Below are 27,370 nucleotides of genomic sequence, written 5' to 3'. Positions count from 1 at the left end.
CATAAGAAAAGCTAACAACAGGGGAGCTGCCTATCCACACCATTGTATGCACTACTATTCTGATGAAGAGGACCTCTGTTCCTCGAAACACGTAAATATTGTGCACTTTTGATAAATGTTTTAACTTTTTTCTGCCTCTAATTGTTGGAGTCTTTTGGGCAGCGCTAACATTTATGGATTAGCCACGGGCCACTTTTTGTACTTAGACCAGCCTATCCCCACAGGACCCTACCTGGGAGCATCCCGTTTAGACTATCCTAGTTGGCTTGCAGCCCTGCACTCTCCACCAAAGCACCATATCCTGGTAACTTCTGAAGATCTGGTACCCATTTGAGTGATATGCATAAAGCCCAAGGGGCTGTCGGGTGCGAGGGAATCGGGATGTGGTGGGGCTGCAGGTGGCCAGGTCTCACTATAAAATAGTGGCTTATGCCGATGATCTATTGTTCTTTATCACCTCCCCACAGGTTTCCCTTGCTAATTTAATGAAAGAATTTGAGGAGTATGCCAAATTGTCCAATTTCAAAATAAATTTTACAAAATCGGAAGCCCTGAACATTTCCCTCACAAATTTAGTAGTTGGAGGTCTACAATCTGTTTTTAGTTTTAAATGGGCCTCTGGATCATTCACTTGACTGCCGATCTTAGTAAACTTTACCAATGTAATTTTGTGCCGCTATTGGCTGCTATCCAAGCGGATTGTTCGCGATGGACGAAGGGCCTGTTTACTTGGTTCGGTAGATGTGCAATATATAAGATGAATGTCCTTCCACGGATACTTTATTATTTCCAATGCCTCCCCATTTGCCTACCTACAGCCTTCCTACAATCGCTGATCTCTTCCCAGACTAAGTTCATTTGGGGCAACAAGCCGGCCAGAGTTTGCAGGGAACTCCTATACCGCCCAAAGGAAGGAGGAGGTGTGGGCCTTCCAGATATACGGGAATACTACTTGGCAGCCAAACTTTCCCATGTCTTAGATTGGTGCCACAACTTCCCTAAGGTTACAAACCCACTTGGCGGGTCTGCAGCGAGTCTCCATGCTGCGTTTTTGCAGCGAGACTCGCTGCAGATCCTGGCCCTATACTTTTAATGGCAGACAAACACGCAGCAGGGATGTACATCCCTGCTGCGAGTTTGTCTGCAGCCCGCCCCATTAACCCCCCGGCCGCCGGAGCTGATGCTTCACCTGATCCCGGCTCCGGCGGTTCCCGATGTCTTCAGCAAGCCGGAGCGGGGACCAGGTGACGTATATGCTCCAGCCAGCCGCCCGCAGCCCCGGCCGCCCGATCGCCCCCCCGGCCGCCCGCAGCCCCGGCCGCCCGGTCGCACGCCCCCCCCGCAGCACCGATCGCACGCCCCCCCCGATCGAGCGGCCGGGGCTGCAGGGGGGCGTGTAAGCGATCGGTGCTGCGGGGGGGCGTGCGATCGATGCTGTGGGGGGGCGGCCGGGGCTGCGGGGGGGCGATCGGGCGGCCGGGGGGGCGATCGGGCGGCCGGGGCTGCGGGCGGCTGGCTGGAGCATATACTTCACCTGGTCCCCGCTCCGGCTTGCTGAAGACATCGGGAACCACCGGAGCCGGGATCAGGTGAAGTATCAGCTCCGGCGGCCGGGGAGTTAATGGGGAGGGCTGCAGACAAACTCGCAGCAGGGATGTACATCCCTGCTGCGTGTTTGTCTGCCATTAAAAGCATAGGGCCGGGATCTGCAGCGAGTCTCGCTGCAAAAACGCAGCATGGAGACTCGCTGCAGACCCGCCAAGTGGGTTTGTAACCTAAAAGACAATGGGTCGCTATTGAGCAATCATTCACTGACATTTCTTTGCGAGGCATACCTTGGCTCCCTGACACCTCCCTTACATCCCTGAAATCCCACCCCACAATTGGCCCGGTGATCCGGGCGTGTTCGGAGAAGGTTATGCGACAGAACATTATCCCTCTAAATTCTACCTTAACTCCTATTCTGGGAAACCCTGATTTTGTCCCTAGCCTCAATGACCGCGTTTTCGCGGAGTGGATAAGTGTTACAAGTTTCGAGCTCGAGACTTTATTGCTAACAGAGATTGGCTCACCTCCGCTGACCTTTCCTGCCTGTCTGAACCTCGGCCGCTGGGGCCTTGGAGGGTAGCTCAGCTCCGACACTTCCTTGTGTCTAGACCAAAACCAGCTGTACTCCTGCCCACTTTGACGGACTTTGAAGCACTTTGTATCCAAACTGGACACAATCTCTTTATATCATACCAACTTTTACTAACTCCGCGAGAAGAACCCCCCCAGATTTCATAGTAAAATGGGAGGAGGAGCTTTCCCTGACACTTACGCCTGAACAACGTATGTGTGTTTACACGCTGACGCATAAGTCCTCCATCTGTTCTCGCTTTCAAGAAGCTGGGTACAAAATTCTGTCTAGGTGGTACAGAGTCCTCTCTCGCCTACGTGCTCTCGTTCCAGAGATAGAGCCCACATGCTGGAGATGCGGCTTGAAAGAGGAAACGTTCCTCCACACATTTTGGGACTGAACCCGTCTCATGCCCTTTTGGAATGAGGTAAAAGGACGCTGGTTGACCTCAGGGAGATCAACCAAAACACCGCAGAGACACCATCACGTGTCTCAACGTCAGTGTATTCTAGAACATTGCCCCCTGGGAAATTGATTATGCAAAAGAACACTGCAGAGACACCATCACATGTCTCGACGTCAGTGAACTAGCCAGACCTTCCCTCCGGGAAGGAACAACCAAGCCAAAGCGTTCTCCAGTCAAGGAAACCACCTCAGCAAGGTATCCATCCACAGACAGCCGTTTCGGGGTCTTTGCCCCTCATCAGTGTAGAGTAGGTTTCCGGCTAGTGGGAGCAATGACTAGTAAGTGCATGCAAAAGGACGCTGGTTGACCTCAGGGAGATCAACCAAAACACCGCAGAGACACCATCACGTGTCTCAACGTCAGTGTATTCTAGAACATTGCCCCCTGGGAAATTGATTATGCAAAAGAACACTGCAGAGACACCATCACATGTCTCGACGTCAGTGAACTAGCCAGACCTTCCCTCCGGGAAGGAACAACCAAGCCAAAGCGTTCTCCAGTCAAGGAAACCACCTCAGCAAGGTATCCATCCACAGACAGCCGTTTCGGGGTCTTTGCCCCTCATCAGTGTGGAGTAGGTTTCCGGCTAGTGGGAGCAATGACTAGTAAGTGCATGCAAAAGGACGCTGGTTGACCTCAGGGAGATCAACCAAAACACCGCAGAGACACCATCACGTGTCTCAACGTCAGTGTATTCTAGAACATTGCCCCCTGGGAAATTGATTATGCAAAAGAACACTGCAGAGACACCATCACATGTCTCGACGTCAGTGAACTAGCCAGACCTTCCCTCCGGGAAGGAACAACCAAGCCAAAGCGTTCTCCAGTCAAGGAAACCACCTCAGCAAGGTATCCATCCACAGACAGCCGTTTCGGGGTCTTTGCCCCTCATCAGTGTGGAGTAGGTTTCCGGCTAGTGGGAGCAATGACTAGTAAGTGCATGCAAAAGGACGCTGGTTGACCTCAGGGAGATCAACCAAAACACCGCAGAGACACCATCACGTGTCTCAACGTCAGTGTATTCTAGAACATTGCCCCCTGGGAAATTGATTATGCAAAAGAACACTGCAGAGACACCATCACATGTCTCGACGTCAGTGAACTAGCCAGACCTTCCCTCCGGGAAGGAACAACCAAGCCAAAGCGTTCTCCAGTCAAGGAAACCACCTCAGCAAGGTATCCATCCACAGACAGCCGTTTCGGGGTCTTTGCCCCTCATCAGTGTGGAGTAGGTTTCCGGCTAGTGGGAGCAATGACTAGTAAGTGCATGCAAAAGGACGCTGGTTGACCTCAGGGAGATCAACCAAAACACCGCAGAGACACCATCACGTGTCTCAACGTCAGTGTATTCTAGAACATTGCCCCCTGGGAAATTGATTATGCAAAAGAACACTGCAGAGACACCATCACATGTCTCGACGTCAGTGAACTAGCCAGACCTTCCCTCCGGGAAGGAACAACCAAGCCAAAGCGTTCTCCAGTCAAGGAAACCACCTCAGCAAGGTATCCATCCACAGACAGCCGTTTCGGGGCAAAGACCCCGAAACGGCTGTCTGTGGATGGATACCTTGCTGAGGTGGTTTCCTTGACTGGAGAACGCGGTGGCTTGGTTGTTCCTTCCCGGAGGGAAGGTCTGGCTAGTTCACTGACGTCGAGACATGTGATGGTGTCTCTGCAGTGTTCTTTTGCATAATCAATTTCCCAGGGGGCAATGTTCTAGAATACACTGACGTTGAGACACGTGATGGTGTCTCTGCGGTGTTTTGGTTGATCTCCCTGAGGTCAACCAGCGTCCTTTTGCATGCACTTACTAGTCATTGCTCCCACTAGCCGGAAACCTACTCCACACTGATGAGGGGCTAAGACCCCGAAACGGCTGTCTGTGGATGGATACCTTGCTGAGGTGGTTTCCTTGACTGGAGAACGCTTTGGCTTGGTTGTTCCTTCCCGGAGGGAAGGTCTGGCTAGTTCACTGACGTCGAGACATGTGATGGTGTCTCTGCAGTGTTCTTTTGCATAATCAATTTCCCAGGGGGCAATGTTCTAGAATACACTGACGTTGAGACACGTGATGGTGTCTCTGCGGTGTTTTGGTTGATCTCCCTGAGGTCAACCAGCGTCCTTTTGCATGCACTTACTAGTCATTGCTCCCACTAGCCGGAAACCTACTCCACACTGATGAGGGGCAAAGACCCCGAAACGGCTGTCTGTGGATGGATACCTTGCTGAGGTGGTTTCCTTGACTGGAGAACGCTTTGGCTTGGTTGTTCCTTCCCGGAGGGAAGGTCTGGCTAGTTCACTGACGTCGAGACATGTGATGGTGTCTCTGCAGTGTTCTTTTGCATAATCAATTTCCCAGGGGGCAATGTTCTAGAATACACTGACGTTGAGACACGTGATGGTGTCTCTGCGGTGTTTTGGTTGATCTCCCTGAGGTCAACCAGCGTCCTTTTGCATGCACTTACTAGTCATTGCTCCCACTAGCCGGAAACCTACTCCACACTGATGAGGGGCAAAGACCCCGAAACGGCTGTCTGTGGATGGATACCTTGCTGAGGTGGTTTCCTTGACTGGAGAACGCTTTGGCTTGGTTGTTCCTTCCCGGAGGGAAGGTCTGGCTAGTTCACTGACGTCGAGCCATGTGATGGTGTCTCTGCAGTGTTCTTTTGCATAATCAATTTCCCAGGGGGCAATGTTCTAGAATACACTGACGTTGAGACACGTGATGGTGTCTCTGCGGTGTTTTGGTTGATCTCCCTGAGGTCAACCAGCGTCCTTTTGCATGCACTTACTAGTCATTGCTCCCACTAGCCGGAAACCTACTCCACACTGATGAGGGGCAAAGACCCCGAAACGGCTGTCTGTGGATGGATACCTTGCTGAGGTGGTTTCCTTGACTGGAGAACGCTTTGGCTTGGTTGTTCCTTCCCGGAGGGAAGGTCTGGCTAGTTCACTGACGTCGAGACATGTGATGGTGTCTCTGCAGTGTTCTTTTGCATAATCTTTTGGAATGAGGTGACCCGTGTGATCCAATTGGTCACTGATTTGACGATCCCTATGGGTCCTGCTTTTTTCTTTCTCCACCACTACGACATGTCGGCTAAACAGTATAAGCGTTCTCTTCTGAGGTTCCTGGTCATGGCCGCCAGGGCATGTGTCCCCCTTTATTGGAAACGAAAGGACCCCCCTCCACTTTCTTTGTGGATTACCAAGACCAACGAACTCATGCACATGGAAGACCTTACTTCTAGTATGCAAGAAAAAAATTCTCGCTTCTCCGGCACCTGGTTGGCCTGGTTGCAATTTCAGGAAACTGAGGTATACAAAGATCTTCTTCATTCTTCACAAACCTAGCTCTGTATTTCCTCCCCTGTTTGAGTCCATACCTTTCTCTGTACGACTTTTTGTCGTATTAGTGCTTCATATCCCCCGCTCACCGACAACGCGTCTTCTCCTCTTCTCCTTGTTTTGTTTTCTTGTCATATCTTCTTCCCTGTACTCTCACTCACACCTTCCTTCTTCTCTCCTACCTTCTATCATAAATGGGTGTTCTTAGCGCCCCCTTCAACTATAAAAGATGATCATTTCTTATAAAAAAGCCCAAGGGGCTTGAAGGTGAGCACCCTATCAGCACCTTGCAATAATATTTGACTTGTTTGTACGGTATCACACGAGCCGCTGCTGCCTGGCCTTTTTTCTCTCCCTTGTTTAACAGGGGAGGGAGGGTGTGAAACCGCTCCAGTGAGACAGTTACTGAGAGGACCGGCCGCGCTATCCTGTATATATAAGTTATGCTCTAGCCACATACCCCTTGCTCACTGATAGGCTCTAATGCCTACGAAAGAACCTCATCGGCTCCTGACATACATGAGAAGGAAAGAGGGATGGGGGAAAAACCGCACACTATTCTTAAGCCTTTCCTGGCGGCATGGAGAAAAAGGAAGCAAAAGACTTATGGAGGATGCCGCATGCAGTCCGTGAGCACCCTCCATAAGCAGTCGGGTGCATGCCAGAGTAGAGTCAAGTCTTGAGGGCCCTGTCCATGTAGCAATGTACTCTGCCAGGATAGCATAAAGGAAGATAGAAGTAACAGAAGAAGATACTCATACTCACGTATAGATATCTTTGATCTGACCGCCTATAGCGCTGTAGTGTCGGGATACCCACCCTGTTAGGGTAGTACGACGTCCCAGGTCCCTGCGCTGGGTTGAGCAGACTTTCTATGACCTCCTGTAACAGCCATGTGTTGCAGTAGGCATAACTACAGCTTTGTCCTACTGGGGTCAGTACCTTACTGCAGGTATACTGCTCTGTGTGTTCCTGAGGACGTCACTCCCTAGCACTGCATCCTAACAGCATAAGAAAGAATAAGTCTCTTGGTCCACGACAAGGGTCCTGGCCTGAGCCAGGCCCTGGCTTTACTGCAGCACAAACTGTGCTCTCTGTGTTGTCTCTCTCCTTTTTATAGGGTTACCTTTGCTAGTGTTTGATCGGTGGGGCTGTGTGTGGGAAAGAGAAGAGAGGTGATAGGGTGAAAGAAGAGGGAAAGAGGCGCGCACCTGTGATAGGTGGAAAAGACAGTTAACCCATGAGACCCACAGTGACATCTAGTGGGGAAAACACACAATATGCTTTTCCTTCATTCCCTTTTGGTGAGAACCTGAGTGAGTTACTTTGCACAGGCGCATAGAGACTTAAAGGGAACCATTCACCCCGTGGCCCCCGGCAGAAACTGACATACAGTGACATAAAGGTCAATATACTTACCACATCGCTCCCGGTCCCGTCCCGGATCCCGTTGTTGACACGGAGAAATCGCCGATTCTTCTTCTCCCGCCCATTATGGTAATGAGCTGAGATGAGTCCAACGTCCATAGGAAGCGACGGACGAGTCCAACTTATTCATGAGGTCCTCTTCTCGTCGCCGCCCATCCACGCCTCCTGGAACTTGATTGACGTCTTCAGTCTTCAGTCTTCTGCCGAATTCCCGCGCAGGCGCCGCTGCGATGGTCTCGTCACCTCTTCTGCGCCTGCACGGTAAACAGGATCCGTGTTCGAGCCAATCGGCGCACGCGCAGTAAACAGTGAAGCTGCGGAGCGGCTTCATTTGTGAACTGCGCATGCGCCGAAAACGACTGTCACGGCGCCTGCGCGGGATCCGGCGAGAAGAAAGAAGACGAGGAGGAAGAGGACCTGGCGTCAATCAAGTGTCGGAGGCGGGGAGAAGGCTGGATTTCGGACCCGGCGGCGCTCATTACCATAATGGGCGCGAGAAGAAGAATCGTCGATTTCTCCGTGTAAACAATGGGCTTCGGGACGGGACCGGGAGCGATGTGGTAAGTATATTGACCTTTATGTCACTGTATGTCAGTTTCTGCCGGGGGCCACGGGGTGAATGGTTCCCTTTAATGGCACACCTGTGCTGGGACACTACAGATACAGTTCAGTGTAGGTCCTGAATGAGTGCTGGTTGTACCTGGATATGGCAGTCTTGTGCTTGTGTTGGAAGAAGTAACAAAGGGTTTCATCAAAATGGTAGAGGGCCGGAGGAGTGGTAGAGTGCCAGAAGAGCGGTATAGTGCCGGAAAAGCGGTATAGTGCCGGAGGAGAGGTATAGTTCAGGAAGAGGGGTAGCGTGTCGGAAGAGCGGTATAGTGCCGGAAGAGCGGTATAGTGCCGGAAGAGCGGTATAGTGCCAGAAAAGCGGCATAGTGCTGGAAGAGGGGTAGAGTGCCGGAGGAGAGGTAGAGTTCAGGAAGAGGGGTAGCGTGTCGGAAGAGCGGTATAGTGCCGGAAGAGCAGTATAGTGCCGGAAGAGAGGTATAGTGCCAGAAGAGCGGTATAGTGCCAGAAGAGCGGTATAGTGCCGGAAGAGCGGTATAGTGCCGGAAGAGCGGTATAGTGCCAGAAGAGCGGTATAGTGCCAGAAGAGCGGTATAGTGCCAGAAGAGCAGTATAGTGCCGGAAGAGCGGTATAGTGCCGGAAGAGCGGTATAGTGCCAGAAAAGCGGCATAGTGCTGGAAGAGGGGTAGAGTGCCGGAGGAGAGGTAGAGTTCAGGAAGAGGGGTAGCGTTTCGGAAGAGTGGTATAATAGCGCTGAGATATCGATTGTCTGTAAGTCTTATATAGGCATAACAATATAAAAAATGGAGTATGCATCTGCACCCTAAGGCTACTGTCACACTATGTTCAAAAACGAGAAAAGACGTTCATTATTGCTGCGATTTAATTTACTTTAATGGAACGAAGGACGTTAAATGCACACAGTGTATAAAATAATGCAGGTGGTCTGCGCAGACATCAAAATGATGATCATAATTATTATTTTCCAGCGTCTTTTCCAAACACTGACCGGCGGCCAAACAGCGAAATGAAGGATGTAATTTTTTCTTTTAAAAAACTCAGAAGAAAAAAACGTAGTGTGAACACAGCCATAGCCTGTGCCTGATCCCTGGTCCCTAATCCCTGATCCCTGATCCCTCGTCCTGTATAGCCAGATAACCGATACGAGAAGCCGAACCCTTTCCGTTCCAGGACGCCATTTCGTAGATTCTTTTTACAAATTTTGACAAATTGTTTTGAAATTAAGTTTGATTTCTGTTTTAGAATAAATTGTGTAAAAACAACCAGAAAAGGGAACAACTTCTAGAACAATACCTGGATCCCAGCGAGGGAAAACAGACGGCCATGGCGGGGGGAAATGAGCACTTTACAAGATGTGGAGCAGTCCATTAGTCGCACTGTTACCGATTTCTCTAACATTTGTTATGCTTAGAAATAGGTTTTAAATCCAGAGTTGGAATAACAAGTCATTAATTACCGGGCTGAGGAAACACGTGTGAGCGGCTTTTGCTTCTTCTCGCTGGCTGCTCTCCACCTTCACACCACCAAAGAACAATCAATCATCTCCACGGTCTAACAACACCAGTCTGCGAGCGGCTGAAGCCATGACTTACTGGCCCTGCTCTCTTACCATGGACTTATTGGATGCCAGAAGTTTCGCAGTTTCCAGGGTATTTCGTAGTTTTTTCCTCTTAAACCACGTCCATTATCCATCCGTTTGCTTCTCCGTAAATATAATAAAAATTCTCAACTAGCAGAACAATAGATGGACCCATTGTCTAATCTACTGCTCAATGGAATGGTTATGTATTCCTCTAATTGCAGAACTATCATTGGGTATCAATATCAGTCTTGTCTGAAGTTTTAATCCGAACCCTCAGACCTTGACTAATTCCTGGCCTGACCAGGGAGGGAGAGAGGGAGGGGGAGAGAGGGTGGGATGGGGAGAGGAAGGGGGAGAGTGAGGGTGGGATGGGGAGAGGAAGGGGGAGAGTGAGGGTGGGATGGAGAGAGGAAGGGGGAGAGTGAGGGTGGGATGGAGAGAGGAAGGGGGAGAGGGAGAGGAGGAGGAGGGAAGCAGGGGCCCAGCTGAGCACTTCTCTCCTCATTTCTGCCTGCAACCCAGACCGTCCCATTTACTTTCACCGAGAGTCCATCTCAGTCATGTGCTGGAAGAGAATCCACTTAAATGAGTAGTTTGGCGAAACTTTAAGTATTGCATTGCCCCACAAAAGTTATACAAATCACCAATATACAATTATTACAGGAAATGCTTATACAGTGCTTTTTTCCCTGCACTTTCTACTGCATCAAGGCTTCACTTCCTGGATAACACGGTGATGTCACTTCCTGGATAACATGGTGATGTCACTTCCTGGATAACATGGTTATGTCACTTCCTGGATAACATGGTGATATCACTTCCTGGATAACATGGTGATGTCACTTCCTGGATAACATGGTGATGTCACTTCCTGGATAACTTGGTGATGTCACTTCCTGGATAACATGGTGATGTCGCTTCCTGGATAACATGGTGATGTCCCTTCCTGGATAACATGGTGATGTCACTTCCTGGATAACATAGGGATGTCACTTCCTGGATAACACGGTGATGTCACTTTCCGGATAACATGGTGATGCCACTTCCTGGATAACAAGGTGATGTCATGATTCCCAGAGCTGTGCGGGCTGTGGCTGCTGGAGAGGATGATGGAAGAGGGATGCTCAGTGTTCTTCCAGTGCCCTGTGTCCCTCAGTATCCCCCTGCCATTATCCTCTCCAGAAGCCACAGCCCGCACAGCTCTGTGAGTCGGGTTGTGACATCACCATGTTATCAGGGAAGTGACGTCACCATTTTATCCAGGAAGTGACATCCCCGTGTTATCCAGGAAGTGACATCACCATGTTATCCAGGAAGTGACATCCCCGTGTTATCCAGGAAGTGACATCACCATGTTATCCAGGAAGTGACATCCCCGTGTTATCCAGGAAGTGACATCACCATGTTATCCAGGAAGTGACATCACCATGTTATCCGGGAAGTGACATCACCGTGTTATCCAGAAAGTGACATCACCGTGTTATCCAGGAAGTGACATCACCATGTTATCCAGGAAGTGACATCCCCATGTTATCTAGAAAGTGACATCACCATGTTATCCAGGTAGTGACATCACCATGTTATCCAGGTAGTGACATCCCCATGTTATCCAGGAATTACATCACCATGTTATCCAGGAAGTGACATCCCCATGTTATCTAGGAAGTGACATCACCATGTTATCCAGGAAGTGACATCACCATGTTATCCAGGAAGTGACATCACTATGTTATCCAGGAAGTGACATCACCATGTTATCCAGGAAGTGACATCCCCGTGTTATCCAGGAAGTGACATCACCATGTTATCCAGGAAGTGACGCCTTGATGCAGTAGTAAGTGCAGGGAAAAAAGCACTTTATAAGCATTTCCCACTTACACTCTAGGAGGACTGGGGGGGACATAAGAGCTTACACACTAGGAGGACTGGGGGGGGGGACACAAGAGCTTACACACTAGGAGGACTGGGGGGGGACACAAGAGCTTACACACTGGGAGGACTGGGGGGGACACGAGCTTACACACTAGGAGGACTGGGGGGGACACGAGCTTACACACTAGGAGGACTGGGGGGGGCACGAGCTTACACAATAGGAGGACTGGGGGGGGGACACAAGAGCTTACAGACTAGGAGGACCGGGGGGGGGGGGGGGGGGGCAAGAGCTTACACAATAGGAGGACTGGGGGGACATAAGAGCTTTCAGACTAGGAGGACCGGGGGGGGGGGGGGGGGGGGGACACAAGAGCCATTGTACATAGGATCAGAAAGTGCCAAACAAAGTCCAGTGAAGTAAAGGAGAAACTGCGGCAACTCACCGGTCTGTAGTGAATTCTTCTTTATTGACTCAACATTCTTGTACAGAAAGGCATCAGGGGGGTGAATGGGAGGACGTACACATGGACATACAGTGGATAGCGACAATCGTTTCGTGTGGACTAGCCACACTTCATCTGGCTAACAGGATTATAGGTGCCTATAGGTGTTGGTTGCGCCAGTCACCTGCCAATGTCTGAGTACAGGTAAAATGTAAAAAGTGCAGGAACCGTTGGAGATATAGGGGGACATGTATAAAAAGGCGAAAATGCCTTTTTTTGCCGTAGATGGGGCAGATCGGTAGAAAAATATTCGCAAAAAGTCTTTTCGTGAATATTTTATTCGCATTGGGCCGATCTGCACCACCTTCGCCAGTGGGGCGGAGAGGGGGCGTTATGGGGGGTGCGGCAATGGGGGGCAATGCGCCTCTACATAAATCCCCTGTGCTCCGTAAAAAACGCCGAACTTCATAAATGTCCCCCATAAAGTAGAATGTGAGGGGACAGCAGAGGGGTAGACCTGGTCGTCCCAGGTGCCGCTTGCCTGACGCCCTCCCCCTTCTCGCCCCCTAGGGGGGAGGCCACAGTGGTAGGTCTGGAATTGGCTCCCATAGACATTACATTAGTCAGGAAAAGGAAGTGGTCAGAGTTCCCAGTAACAGCGGTAATTATACAGAGTCATGTTCAGATTAAGAGTTTTGCCGCCGTACTCTGGACAGTCATAACGTGAAGCAATTTTTGGACGTAATAATCTACTTGCTTTAGTTCTCACAATTTAGAATTAAGTGCAGATTTATTTCAGGGTGGACATTAAGGGGAGAACAAGAACTGGTGTCACTAGTTGCTGGCCCCAGCTCTCTCCATGTGATGGCCGGTGGTGGGTGACTGGAGCGCTGGCCGCTAACCGACCTCCGGCCCCCGGCTGGGAGACGCTCTCACGTACTGAGATCACTGCCAGGAAACGCGAGAGCCCTTGGCAATAAGACAGACATTCGCTATTGGAACTCGCATTTATTTAGCCAAATACTCTGATTGGCAAAATTTTTAACATATTTCAGTATTTTTTCTTTTTGCAAAACAGTCAATAAAATATAATAAAAGAAGAGAAATGATTCCATGTGTTCCGTATCAGTGTGGTGTGTGAAATGAGTTCTGTGTGTTAGTCGGGGTCACATATATCGCTTTCATTATATAATCTTTTGTCAAGGTTACAGATGCCAAAGAGTCAGACATTGTAGTTAAAGGGGTAATCCGGAGAGTAAAAAGGTCCTCCATCTTCTGCTCTCCAGCGCTCCACTTCCCCGCTCCGCCCATCTGTGCTGACAAGAGGGTGGGAACATGTCGCTGAAAACAATCCTGCACGCAATGTCCAATAGCTGCCGCTGTCGCCCTGAGATTGGTTAAATTGAGCTGCTATAGGTCATTGCCCGCAACCTGTTCCTGCCCCCCCCCAGTCTGTGGACGTTATCAGCACAGATAGGCAGAGGGGAAGTGGAGCGCCGGAGAGCAGAGGATGGAGGACTTTTTCCACTCTTCAGGGTTAACCTCTCTTAACATATCCCTGTGTCAATCATCCCCGCAGAGCACACTGACAAAGACCGGTGACTAGTCTCCCCGCCCACATGACTAGTTGCCACCCCTCCTCTGGCCGTAATAAAAATCCTTTAGATCTATACTCTGCTGCTGGGAACCCTACTACAATTAACCTATGACCTAGAACCTATGACGGCAATAGGGGTTTCCACAATGAACCGTCTCCTATTTGTGTGGACTGTTTCTTCACTGTCAGCCTTTCGTCTATACCGGGTCATTCTACTGTTAATACTCAGATAAGTCAATCTGCCCGGAACGTTGCTTTAAAGGGGTTTGTTTTGTCATTTTCTCTCATCAGAGTTGTTCACTTTCTCTTTTCTTCTCTGTTTAGTCAAGACCATTTTGAAGACTTTTTTTAGCCATGACTTGTCCCTACAGCATCTATCAGACAAACACATTAGGCTGCACGTTTCCAGCACCCTAATCCAAGTAGTGATAATCCCCTCTCCTGTGCCCCCAAGTAGTGATAATCCCCCCTTCTGTGCCCCCAAGTAGTGATAATCCCCCCTTTCTGTGCCCCCAAGTAGTGATAATCCCCCCTTTCTGTGCCCCCAAGTAGTGATAATCCCCTCTCCTGTGCCCCCAAGTAGTGATAATCCCCCCTTCTGTGCCCCCAAGTAGTGATAATCCCCCCCTTCTGTGCCCCCAAGTAGTGATAATCCCCCCTTCTGTGCCCCCAAGTAGTGATAATCCCCCCTTCTGTGCCCCCAAGTAGTGATAATCCCCCCTTCTGTGCCCCCAAGTAGTGATAATCCCCCCTTCTGTGCCCCCAAGTAGTGATAATCCCCCCCTTCTGTGCCCCCAAGTAGTGATAATCCCCCCTTCTGTGCCCCCAAGTAGTGATAATCCCCCCTTCTGTGCCCCCAAGTAGTGATAATCCCCCCTTCTGTGCCCCCAAGTAGTGATAATCCCCCCCTTCTGTGCCCCCAAGTAGTGATAATCCCCTCTCCTGTGCCCCCAAGTAGTGATAATCCCCCCTTCTGTGCCCCCAAGTAGTGATAATCCCCCCATCTGTGCCCCCAAGTAGTGATAATCCCCCCTTCTGTGCCCAGAAATGGCAACAGTCCCCTCTCCTGTTCTCCCCAGTATGTTATAATCCCCCCTGTGCTCCCCAGTACAGATAAACCCTCTTCCTGTGCTCCCCAGTAGTGATGATCCCCCTTCCCCTGAGCTCCCCAGTAGTGATGATCCACCTTCCCCTGAGCTCCCCAGTAGTGATGATCCCCCTTCCCCTGTGTTCCCCAGTAGATGATCCCCCTTCCCCTGTGTTCCCCAGTACTGATGATCCCCCTTCCCCTGTGCTCCCCAGTAGTGTTGATCCCCCTTCCCCTGTGCTCCCCAGTAGTGATGATCCTCCTTCCCTGTGCTCCCCAGTAGTGTTGATCCCCCTTCCCCTGTGCTCCCCAGTAGTGATAATTCCCCTTCCCCTTTTCTACCTAGTAGTGATGATCCCCCTTCCCCTTTTCTCCCTAGTAGTGATGATCCCCCTTCCCCTTTTCTCCCTAGTAGTGATGATCCCCCTTCCTGAGCTCCCTAGTAGTGATGATCCCCCTTCCCCTTTTCTCCCTAGTAGTGATGATCCCCCTTCCTGAGCTCCCTAGTAGTGATGATCCCCCTTCCCCTTTTCTCCCTAGTAGTGATGATCCCCCTTCCTGAGCTCCCTAGTAGTGATGATCCCCCTTCCCCTTTTCTCCCTAGTAGTGATGATCCCCCTTCCCCTTTTCTCCCTAGTAGTGAGGATCCCCAGTAGTGACGTCCCTCATCTCCCTAGTTTGGATGTTAATTACTCAGAATTTTGTAATAATTTTCACAAATTTTTTACTTTTTTCACAGACTGGTCGTCCAGGCCGCTGATAGGGGATCCCCCAGTCTTTCTGCCATAAGCACAGTAACAGTATTGGTTATTGATATCAATGACAACGCACCCACCATCCCCCCCCTGGAGACGTCATTCATTCCTGAAGGTAAAGTCACCGCAAGGACCGCGGCTACAAAAACACACAAGACAAAAGTAAAAAAATACAAAAACCTGTATATGACGGCAGATAATAGTAGCAGTATGAGAAGCTAATACATCAGAGGAGAATTACTGCTACAATACTATATTATTATTATTATTATTATACTATATTATCATTATTATACTATATATTATACTATATCATTATTATACTTTATATTATATATCATTATTATCATTATTATTATTATTATAGTACATTATTCCTGATAGCATAGTAAGCTAATAGTAATATCATAAATGTATTACATAAAAACCTTTCTAATTTTATGGTCTCAGATAACGTGTAGTAAAAATAAAGGTAATGACTCCATGTTGTTGCTGAGGACTCCGTGTTGTTTTTGTAGCCTCCGTGTGGTTTCTGTGGCCTTTGCATTGTTTCTGGGGCATCCATGTAGTTTCTAGGCCTCTGTATTGTTTCTGGGGCTTCCGTATTGTTTCTGGGGCCTCCATCTTGTTTCCAGGGCCTTCCTGTTGTTTCTGGGGCCTCCATCTTGTTTCTAGGGCCTCCGTGTTGTTTCTGGGGCCTCCGTCTTGTTTCTAGGGCCTCCGTGTTGTTTCTGGGGCCTCCGTGTTGTTTCTGGGGCCTCCGTGTTGTTTCTGGGGCCTCTGGACAGGAGACCTTTTTTATTCTTTCTGAGACCTTTTATTAAATCTGGTTCCATGGGAAATATTCTCTTTGCTTTATCTATCCAGATGGAACGGGTGGATACCTGTGTTCCTCTTCTTCCTCCTGGATATGTAGGAATACATGGACATGTTACCATTCTCCTATCTGTTAGTACCACCATTACCGGCTTATCGGCTTCTTTCTGTTTGACCTGATGTAGTCTGGTTTTAGCTCCGTTGTACAAGACAATGCCTTCTCTAATACAGAGACTCTGTCAGTAGGGTTATGGCGTCCTATCTCAGGGTCAGCAGGTGTATGGTGTCCTATCTCAGGGTCAGCAGGGTTATGGCGTCCTATCTCAGGGTCAGCAGGTGTATGGCGTCCTATCTCAGGGTCAGCAGGGTTATGGCGTCCTATCTCAGGGTCAGCAGGGTTATGGCGTCCTATCTCAGGGTCAGCAGGTGTATGGCGTCCTATCTCAGGGTCAGCAGGTGTATGGCGTCCTATCTCAGGGTCAGCGGGTTATGGCGTCCTATCTCAGGGTCAGCAGGTGTATGGCGTCCTATCTCAGGGTCAGCAGGGTTATGGCGTCCTATCTCAGGGTCAGCAGGGTTATGGCGTCCTATCTCAGGGTCAGCAGGGTTATGGTGTCCTATCTCAGGGTCAGCAGGTTATGGCGTCCTATCTCAGGGTCAGCAGGTGTATGGCGTCCTATCTCAGGGTCAGCAGGTGTATGGCGTCCTATCTCAGGGTCAGCAGGTGTATGGCGTCCTATCTCAGGGTCAGCAGGTGTATGGCGTCCTATCTCAGGGTCAGCAGGTGTATGGCGTCCTATCTCAGGGTCAGCAGGGTTATGGAGTCCTATCTCAGGGTCAGCAGGGTTATGGCGTCCTATCTCAGGGTCAGCAGGGTTATGGCGTCCTATCTCAGGGTCAGCAGGGTTATGGCGTCCTATCTCAGGGTCAGCAGGTGTATGGCGTCCTGTCTCAGGGTCAGCAGGTTATGGCGTCCTGTCTCAGGGTCAGCAGGTGTATGGCGTCCTATCTCAGGGTCAGCAGGTATATGGCGTCCTATCTCAGGGTCAGCAGGTGTATGGCCTCCTATCTCAGGGTCAGCAGGTGTATGGCGTCCTATCTCAGGGTCAGCAGGGTTATGGCGTCCTATCTCAGGGTCAGCAGGGTTATGGCGTCCTATCTCAGGGTCAGCAGGGTTATGGCGTCCTGTCTCAGGGTCAGCAGGTGTATGGCGTCCTATCTCAGGGTCAGCAGGTTATGGCGTCCTATCTCAGGGTCAGCAGGTTATGGCGTCCTATCTCAGGGTCAGCAGGGTTATGGGGTCCTATCTCAGGGTCAGCAGGTGTATGGCGTCCTATCTCGGGGTCAGCAGGTGTATGGCCTCCTATCTCAGGGTCAGCAGGTGTATGGCGTCCTATCTCAGGGTCAGCAGGGTTATGGCGTCCTATCTCAGGGTCAGCAGGTTATGGCGTCCTATCTCAGGGTCAGCAGGTTATGGCGTCCTATCTCAGGGTCAGCAGGTTATGGCCTCCTATCTCAGGGTCAGCAGGTGTATGGGGTCTTATCTCAGGGTCAGCAGGTTATGGCGTCCTATCTCAGGGTCAGCAGGTGTATGGCGTCCTATCTCAGGGTCAGCAGGTGTATGGGGTCCTATCTCAGGGTCAGCAGGTTATGGCGTCCTATCTCAGGGTCAGCAGGTGTATGGCGTCCTATCTCAGGGTCAGCAGGTGTATGGCCTCCTATCTCAGGGTCAGCAGGTTATGGCGTCCTATCTCAGGGTCAGCAGGTTATGGCGTCCTATCTCAGGGTCAGCAGGTGTATGGCGTCCTATCTCAGGGTCAGCAGGTGTATGGCGTCCTATCTCAGGGTCAGCAGGTGTATGGCGTCCTATCTCGGGGTCAGCAGGTGTATGGCGTCCTATCTCAGGGTCAGCAGGTTATGGCGTCCTATCTCAGGGTCAGCAGGTTATGGCGTCCTATCTCAGGGTCAGCAGGGTTATGGGGTCCTATCTCAGGGTCAGCAGGTGTATGGCCTCCTATCTCAGGGTCAGCAGGTGTATGGGGTCCTATCTCAGGGTCAGCAGGGTTATGGCGTCCTATCTCAGGGTCAGCAGGTGTATGGCGTCCTATCTCAGGGTCAGCAGGTTATGGCCTCCTATCTCAGGGTCAGCAGGTGTATGGGGTCTTATCTCAGGGTCAGCAGGTTATGGCGTCCTATCTCAGGGTCAGCAGGTGTATGGCGTCCTATCTCAGGGTCAGCAGGGTTATGGCGTCCTATCTCGGGGTCAGCAGGTGTATGGCCTCCTATCTCAGGGTCAGCAGGTGTATGGGGTCCTATCTCAGGGTCAGCAGGTTATGGCGTCCTATCTCAGGGTCAGCAGGTGTATGTCGTCCTGTCTCAGGGTCAGCAGGTGTATGGCGTCCTATCTCAGGGTCAGCAGGGTTATGGCGTCCTATCTCAGGGTCAGCAGGTTATGGCGTCCTATCTCAGGGTCAGCAGGTGTATGGCGTCCTATCTCAGGGTCAGCAGGTGTATGGCGTCCTATCTCAGGGTCAGCAGGTGTATGGCGTCCTATCTCAGGGTCAGTAGGGTTATGGTGTCCTATCTCAGGGTCAGCAGGTGTATGGCGTCCTATCTCAGGGTCAGCAGGTTATGGGGTCCTATCTCAGGGTCAGCAGGTGTATGGGGTCCTATCTCAGGGTCAGCAGGTTATGGCGTCCTATCTCAGGGTCAGCAGGTTATGGCGTCCTATCTCAGGGTCAGCAGGTTATGGCGTCCTATCTCAGGGTCAGCAGATTATGGCCTCCTATCTCAGGGTCAGCAGGTGTATGGCGTCCTATCTCAGGGTCAGCAGGTGTATGGCGTCCTATCTCAGGGTCAGCAGGTTATGGCGTCCTATCTCAGGGTCAGCAGGGTTATGGCGTCCTATCTCGGGGTCAGCAGGGTTATGGCGTCCTATCTCAGGGTCAGCAGGTTATGGCGTCCTATCTCAGGGTCAGCAGGTTATGGCGTCCTATCTCAGGGTCAGCAGGGTTATGACGTCCTATCTCAGGGTCAGCAGGTGTATGGCGTCCTATCTCAGGGTCAGCAGGTTATGGCGTCCTATCTCAGGGTCAGCAGGTTATGGCGTCCTATCTCAGGGTCAGCAGGGTTATGGTGTCCTCTCTCAGGGTCAGCAGGGTTATGGCGTCCTATCTCAGGGTCAGCAGGTGTATGGCATCCTATCTCAGGGTCAGCAGGTGTATGGCCTCCTATCTCAGGGTCAGCAGGGTTATGGCCTTCCTGTCTCAGGGTCAGCAGGGTTATGGCGTCCTATCTCAGGGTCAGCAGGTGTATGGCGTCCTATCTCAGGGTCAGCAGGATTATGGCGTCCTATCTCAGGGTCAGCAGGGTTATGGTGTCCTCTCTCAGGGTCAGCAGGTTATGGTGTCCTCTCTCAGGGTCAGTGGGTTATGGTGTCCTGTTTTAGGGCACCAATCTGCTCTTTAATACACCAATATGCTCAGCATTTCTGTGACTAGTTTATGCCGCCCTCATGTAAGACGTCATACACCTAGTGACAGATTCCCTTTAAACTAAGGACAAAATTATTTGAATAAACCAGAACCAAAGGAAAGAGACTCAATAAGGGGGAACCTGGAGAGAACCATTAAAAAGCGTATATATCCTTATTGTTATGTGACTATATCCAGCTTTCATGGCTAATCTTCTATGACATTGCACATTTTAGATGCTGCCCTCGGCTTCAGTGTAGTCTGCATATCGGCCAATGATGTGGACCTCAGGCCGAATCTCTCGTACAGTTTTGCCGATGATGGAAATCCCGGGATGAAGTTTGACATTGACAAATACTTTGGGACTGTGACTCTCGTTGGCGCTTTGGACTATGAAGAAACTTCCCAATACCGTTTGAGGATACGGGCATCTGATTCGTTGCATCTGGCAGAAGCGGAACTCACCATTGTGATCCTGGATGTTAATGATAACCCTCCATTATTTACTAAAGACTCTTATAAGGTAAGTACGTCCTGGAGAAGCTTTCTGAGACCCCGGAGTCACCGGGGGGAGATTGGAAGGTTTCACATAATGAAATGTCAGGTGTCTCATGACCTGTATGCCCGCTTACAGCTTTATACCAAGAGTTTATTGGTGTTACAGAAAATCAAGTAAAAAAATCTCTGTCCCAGTGACGGCCAAACAACAGTGTGCCCCTTGTAGACAGATAGCCCACCCTAGGTCACTTAGTGAATTCTAGCCTGTGCACAAAACCACCACGTCCCTTTCTATCCTTCCATTTTTGAGCAACATTGCAGAGATGATAGAAGGTTATCGATGTAGAACGCTGCTTACTATGTCATTTAAACTTTTAGGCTCCATTGTCATTGATGGTTCTCATTGTGTTATGTGCTGGGGTTACCCTTCTCTCTACACGTGTAGCCTGTATCCTATCACTTTTGGTGTCAGTAAAGTTGCCTCTCAGCCTTTCTTTCCATATTTGAAGGAACTTTTTAACTCATTTGTTCATGAAAGGTCAAGTTTGATCTGCTCGGCTTAGATATTCCTTCAAGGGTAGGGGGGGGGGAGGCTGAGAAGGAGCCCATCATTGCTGTTCTGATGGACCATAGCATATAACCTTCATGGGCTTAATCCCCTTAGTTAACCTCAGTCCTCCTTTGGGTAACTGTTAGCTGCACCATCACATTCTACTAGTATCGGACCATAGCATGTACCTTGGACTATAGCATGTACTTTGGACCATAACATGTACATTGGCCCATAGCATGTACCTTGGACCATGGCCTGTACCTTGGACCATGGCCTGTACCTTGGACCATGGCCTGTACCTTGGACCATGGCCTGTACTTTGGACCATTGCCTGTACCTTGGATAATCGTATGTTCCTTGGACCATGGCCTGTACCTTGGACCATCACCTGTACCTTGGACCATCACCTGTACCTTGGACCATCACATGTACCTTGTCTTTGAGATAAAATATTTTAATATAAAGGATTTGGGTTCAGTGCTTTGGCATAAAATCCAATCACATTATTATACTTTATGGTCTATTTCCCATAAACTCCAATATGAATAGAACATTTTATTACATTACCTATTACATTACATTAGGACTATTTGGTTTATATCTATCTCATACCCACACAGTATAGACAGATTGATGGACTCCTAAAACAAAAATGAACAAAAAGTTGTACAAATAAGTATAGAGTCAATCAAAGTGATGAAAGTCTGGAGAAGACGGGAACATTTGGTCTATTTACAATGGCATGTCCGCCGTAGCTCCATGAGAAGCCAACATAGACAGAGATACAGTGAGAAGCCTTGCTTCCATTAGGATAGAGTTACAGCCGAGCCCTCCACATCACAAGTGTCCGCAGAATCTGAAGCCGGAGAAATCCCGATCTTCAGCTGAGGGCTTTAATAAATCACCAGGTACATAGGAAACGCTCTGCAGAACAGCTAATAGAATCCTTTAATTCCTTGCATAGATCAGCAACAAAAACATTGCGGGAATGGTCTGTATTCTTTTAGGTATCGAGTAGAAGCCAAATGGAGAGGTGAAGTCTGACTGAGCGCCATCTGACTGTTTTCTCTTGCGTTTTGTCCTCCAGGCATCAATACCTGAGCTGACGGCCCCTGATACATATATCCTGACCGTATCCGCCACGGACAGAGACTCAAAGATGGATGGCCCCATTGCTTATAGAATTATTTCTCCATTAACAGGATTTAGGGTTAATCCAAGTACTGGTACGTGAATTATTCCTTCTATATAACAGGAGCGCGCTCATCGCGTACATGAAACCGTAACTGTATGCCATCGTATTGTGGATCCTGCTTCAAAATGAAGATCTATTTGGAAAGATGATAGTTGCTGTATAGAGGGGAGAAGCATACACAGAGCCGCTCTCCGAGGAGACAGTGTGTGACTCCTATTAGTTTCAGAACTGGGGGTTTAAAGAGGTTGTCCGGGACAAGTAAGAGATGGGGGGGGGGCAGGGTGGTCCGCACCTGTAACCACAGCTGATCTCCATATCAGGCCCTGCCAGCGCTCTTATGAATAGACCTACGGGTACGGAATGTGACCCGCGGCTTTATTCATTCCTATAGAGCCACTGGGGAGAGTGGAGTACATGGCCCTTCTGGTGTACTCGTCTCTTTCCATCACTCCATAGTAATGAATAAAGCTGCAAGTCATGTGCCGTACCTGCTACTCTGCTATTCATAACAGGGCTGGCAGGGCCCAATGCGGAGATCAGTGGGGGGTACAGAGGTCGGACCCCCACAATCTTTTACTTTTCCCACTATCCTCTGGACTGGGGAAAAGTTGATTTTGGCTGGAGAACCTCTTTAATCCAAGGCAGAAATATCAACAGAAGGAAAGATTACCCATAGACGGGTTTGGTTGCTGAAATTTACCCCTTCTCCCCCGATGATGATGTTTCCATCATCAAATTGATGTTTTCACCAGTTTTTCCCTGTCGGTTTTTGCTTCACCACGCTTACTAACATTGTGCATCACAAAAATTTCTAAAAACCGACATATCCATAATTTTGTGCTTTAAGGGCATGTTCACACAACGTAAAACAATGGCCGTTGTTGCCGATTGTAGCAATGGCCATTGTTTATTGACAGTGGCCAGCTGCATTTGTTTCTATGGAACACTGGCCGTATTGTATACACTCTTTACAGTGCGGCCGTTGTTCTCTGCAGCCGCACTAAAAACTGACAAGTCTATTTTGTGCGGTCGAAATTTACTGAATTTGCCCCCGGCCGTACTATCCATGGTGTGCTATGGTTAATTAGAGTGCGGGCACAGCCGAATGTGCCCGCATTCCAATTCATAAGAAATTACGTTCATCCGGCCGTTACTGCAGTACAGGATGAACTTTACAGACATGGTCATTTCACAGAACGGCCACTGTTATACAGCATATGTTGTTAAACAGACCGTCATTTTTGATGGGTTTTCCTTTCTTAAGCTCAGCCCCTTCCAGTGTGGCGGGCAGGACAAGTTACAGTGTCGCCATGCAGATACCGGCCCGATAGGACACAATAATAAATCTGGGAAACTATAACCCTAACCCTAGCCAAGAAATCTCCTTTAAACAAGTCCAAATATGTGCAGCCCCTAGAGAAAGGAGACCTCCTAATCCCAGAAACTTACCAACGTTCCTCCACAGGTGACCATTGTGCTGGACCCATCTCTTTACATCTTCCTGTTTATAAATGTCTCTTTTTTGTGAATGGCGGCTGATGACAGTATATGGTATAAGAGCAGATCTATAACACTGACCAAAGCTTTGTTAAAGACAACCATGGCCGGAACGTGCCGAGCTGATGGCTCCCCTCATGCCGACCTGTTACACACATCCAGGATTAGCAGAGCTGAAGTTCACTGCATGGATCTTGGGATCTAGACCGAGTTTAGTTACTTGCTTACACCACATAGGGATTATAGGGCAGATTGTTGTGTATTTACCTGAGTTTTTACGCTTTTTTAGCTGAATGCGACACTGATGCAACCTTAGTGACACTTCCCCACCTTATATAAATGCGCTGGAGAAGGATACAAGACTCCTGAGATTTTCAACATTAAATACTTGTATAGAATTGCAGAAATGTATTTTCTTAGTTGTGAATAATAGGAAAGTAACTGTGATGACTAATCTCTCCGTCTGATGATTCCAGGTTCTGTTCGTACCGACGCGTCGGTGGGAGAAAAGAAGGAAAGTACGGTGATTCCTATCCTGATAGAAGCCAGAGACAGCGGCGTTCCACCTTTAAGTTCTACCACTCTGCTGGAGCTGCAGATTCATGATGTAAACAACCATGCCCCCTCGTTCTCAGAGAGCGTCTACCATATCAATGTGAGTGAAGACGCTGCGGTTGGAGAAGTCATTCTTGTCTTTACAGCCACAGATCTGGATTGGACCCATGAGAATGCTGATATTGACTTCTCCATTGTCACCGGAAATCCGCACAATCTCTTCAATGTGCAAAGCGTTGGGATTCTGTCTCAGCCTCCATTTGTCGTCATTGGGAAACTAATACTAAATAGAAACTTAGACTATGAGTCGGAGTCCTTCCACACGTTGGTTTTAGTGGCTTCTGATAGAGGATTCCCACCTTTAAGCTCTACTGCCACTATACTGATATCTGTTCTCGATGCCAATGACAATCCTCTAACATTTCCCAGCCCAGAGTACCATGTTAACGTTAGAGAACACTATCCTCTAAACGTGGACGTGATTCAGATCTCAGCCTCTGACTATGACAGTGCGGATGACGCTGATGTAGTATACAGTATCATTTCTGGCAATGACGACAACATTTTCAGAGTTGATTCACAAAATGGGACAGTCGCGCTAACGAAGCCTTTGGATTACGAAAATGTTTTAAATTTTGCTTTAGTTTTAAAAGCTACTAATGGATGGGGATCCAAAGACGAGGCATTTACGAGACTCTATGTGACGGTGCTGGATGACAATGACTTCCTGCCTCAGTTCCTGTTTAAAAGTCTAAGCTGCAGTCTGTCTGAAAACGTGCCCCCCTTCTCCCCAGTGTGCACTGCCAACGCCATTGACTTAGATACTGGACCATTTGGTGCCTTGACTTACTCCATTCAATCTATGTGCCTAAATGAGCCGAAGCAAGAGACGTTTTTCATAGACTCATTGACTGGGGATATTTATACTAAGCACAAAATCGATTACGAGACACAGAAAAAATATTGTCTTGTTGTTCAGGTGAAAGATAGAAGTGAATCTACAGCAACCGTCCTGGTATATATCAATATAGAGGGGCAGGATGAGTTTCCTCCTATATTCCATGAGGATCAATATTTATTCAATTTACCGCTAGAAAACCTCCCTGGGCAAGTCGTAGGTAAAGTTGGAGCATTGGACAAGGATGAAGGACGTGATGGACTCATCTACTATAATCTTGATAAACCTTCTCAGTTTTTCTCTGTCAATTTAACTAGTGGTGTCATATCCTTAACCAGAAGTGTTCAGAAGATACGAAGTAACACCAGGAAAAATGAGGACATCATGGAGTTAGTGGTGAGAGCCCAAAGCCCAAAGCTGGACTCCAAGTCATCGACCTGCACTGTCCGAGTTAACGTTTCATCGGCTCTAGAAGGTTACCCTGTCTTGTCAGCAAACATCCTTTCCATCAGTTTTAGCATTGCTTTTGTGGTTTTCTTGCTCTTGGCTATAAGCCTCATAGGAATAATTCTGCGCTATAAGAGAAAAGATGGTGTAAATGCTTGTGGGATAAAGGAAGTTACAATCCCTGCTCTCCCGAATTCTAATGCAAAAGACGGCATGTCTGATGAATGTCCAAAGTATGAAAATGTCAAGAAAAGCATGGCCCCAGATACGGCAGAGTGGTTGGGCTTAGTCGGCATCAGAGAAAAAAAAGACACTGGGAACAAATGCAGGAATTCCGACTCGAGTGGTCACGGCTCAACCGAAGGAGAAACTGCTGAAGATGAAGAAATAAAGATGATCAATGAGTACCCCATTAGAAAAGAATCTGGCTCTGTTCTTAGTGAAAGAGCCTCACGAGTTCCAGACTCTGGAATCCCAAGAGACTCTGATCTTCTGTCATGTGAGTCAGACGAAACAGATGTGGTGATCGGGTCAGAAAGTGCAGAACATGTTGTGATCCTCAAGGAGGAAAACGGGGAAGAAGAACGCCAGGCGTACTATAACTGCAAGAAGGAACCATCCCCAACCACCCAGCACAGTGAGAGCATCCCAGAGGACAAAAACTCCCTGCCAGACACTAACCAGGACTACATATACGTTCCCATGTCCTATGACTCCAGGTATGGTTCTCTGGCATCTTTAGTGGCCTCCGATGAGGACCTAAGAGGGAGTTATAACTGGGATTACTTGCTTAGCTGGGAGCCCAGGTTTCAGACTCTTTCCTCCGTCTTCTGTGATATCGGTAGGCTGAAAGATGAAAAGATGCACAGGCATGCACCTAAGCAAAAGAAACCCTTCATTTTCCCACCCCCATTAATCACATCTGTGGCACAACCCGGGATACGGGCAGTGCCACCTCGAATGCCAACTATAATGTCAGGACAGACATTTGTCAAATATCCCCGCTCACCTTTTTTCTCTAATCTGGCTTGTCAGCCATCAGCAATGACCCCAACCTTCTCCCCTTCATTGTCCATGCTGACAGTCCACACTCCGTCAGCCTCACCTGTCCGTTCAGACATAGGAATCAATAGAACGTCAGTGCCCGCACTGTCTGAGGAACTGTTACTACAACAAGAGTTTCAAGTATGAGGCCCAGATGGGATAGTCACCACTTGTGGGCCCCAAGGAAGGCATGTCTATGGAGAACCATGGCTCTGCATTGTGTCTCGCTACCTATACTGAACGGTACACAGTAAACTGAAGCCAATGAAAATGGCCGGAGTCACTGACTGTTTTGCTTGTCTTGTTTGTCTGCAATAAAACACTTTGTTTCACTGCCCCCATGTCCGTAACCAGAGTCTCCCGACTCTACAGCGACCACAATGCATGAACATCTCTGGATTGGAAACCATTTGTGCCGCCTGTAAACTCCTTCTCATAGGCCAGTATCTACCGGCAGCATTTACTTACATGCTATATTACTACTACTAGAATGTTACACTATTTTATTACTAGTTCCCCATATTTTGTGTCTATAGTATTGGTGATACAGAATATCATCCATTATATTGTAGCCGAGGAAATGTCTGGTGTCCCTAGAATGTCCGGTCACACATGGTCACACGTCCCCAGAATGTCCGGTCACACATGGTCACATGTCCCCAGAATGTCCGGTCATGCATGGTCACATGTCCCTAGAATGTCCGGTCACACATGGTCACACGTCCCCAGAATGTCCGGTCACACATGATCACATGTCCCCAGAATGTCCGGTCACACATGGTCACATGTCCCCAGAATGTCCGGTCACGCATGGTCACATGTCCCCAGAATGTCCGGTCACACATGGTCACATGTCCCCAGAATGTCCGGTCACACAGGGTCACATGTCCCCAGAATGTCCGGTCACGCATGGTCACATGTCCCCAGAATGTCCGGTCACACATGGTCACATGTCCCCAGAATGTCCGGTCACGCATGGTCACATGTCCCTAGAATGTCCGGTCACACATGGTCACACGTCCCCAGAATGTCCGGTCACACATGATCACATGTCCCCAGAATGTCCGGTCACGCATGGTCACATGTCCCCAGAATGTCCGGTCACACA

General features: G+C 49.1%; 1 protein-coding gene across 1 annotated transcript in view; it reads left to right on the top strand.

Annotated features, from left to right (window-relative positions):
- DCHS2 (dachsous cadherin-related 2) overlaps positions 1–27,083 on the top strand; it is a 272,583-nt gene extending 245,500 nt beyond the window's left edge. Inside the window, exons 17-20 of the mRNA XM_069976220.1 lie at positions 15,271–15,401; positions 19,812–20,098; positions 21,714–21,852; positions 23,795–27,083. Of these exons, the coding sequence (XP_069832321.1) occupies positions 15,271–15,401; positions 19,812–20,098; positions 21,714–21,852; positions 23,795–26,409 (3,172 nt within the window). The 3' untranslated portion in view covers positions 26,410–27,083. The remainder of the gene's footprint in view (positions 1–15,270; positions 15,402–19,811; positions 20,099–21,713; positions 21,853–23,794) is intronic.
- Positions 27,084–27,370: the final 287 nt, after the last annotated feature.

The sequence above is a fragment of the Dendropsophus ebraccatus genome, chromosome 7 (assembly GCF_027789765.1).
Source record: "Dendropsophus ebraccatus isolate aDenEbr1 chromosome 7, aDenEbr1.pat, whole genome shotgun sequence".
In the NCBI taxonomy this organism is placed as follows: domain Eukaryota; kingdom Metazoa; phylum Chordata; class Amphibia; order Anura; family Hylidae; genus Dendropsophus; species Dendropsophus ebraccatus.
This window is presented reverse-complemented; position numbering and strand designations above follow the sequence as displayed.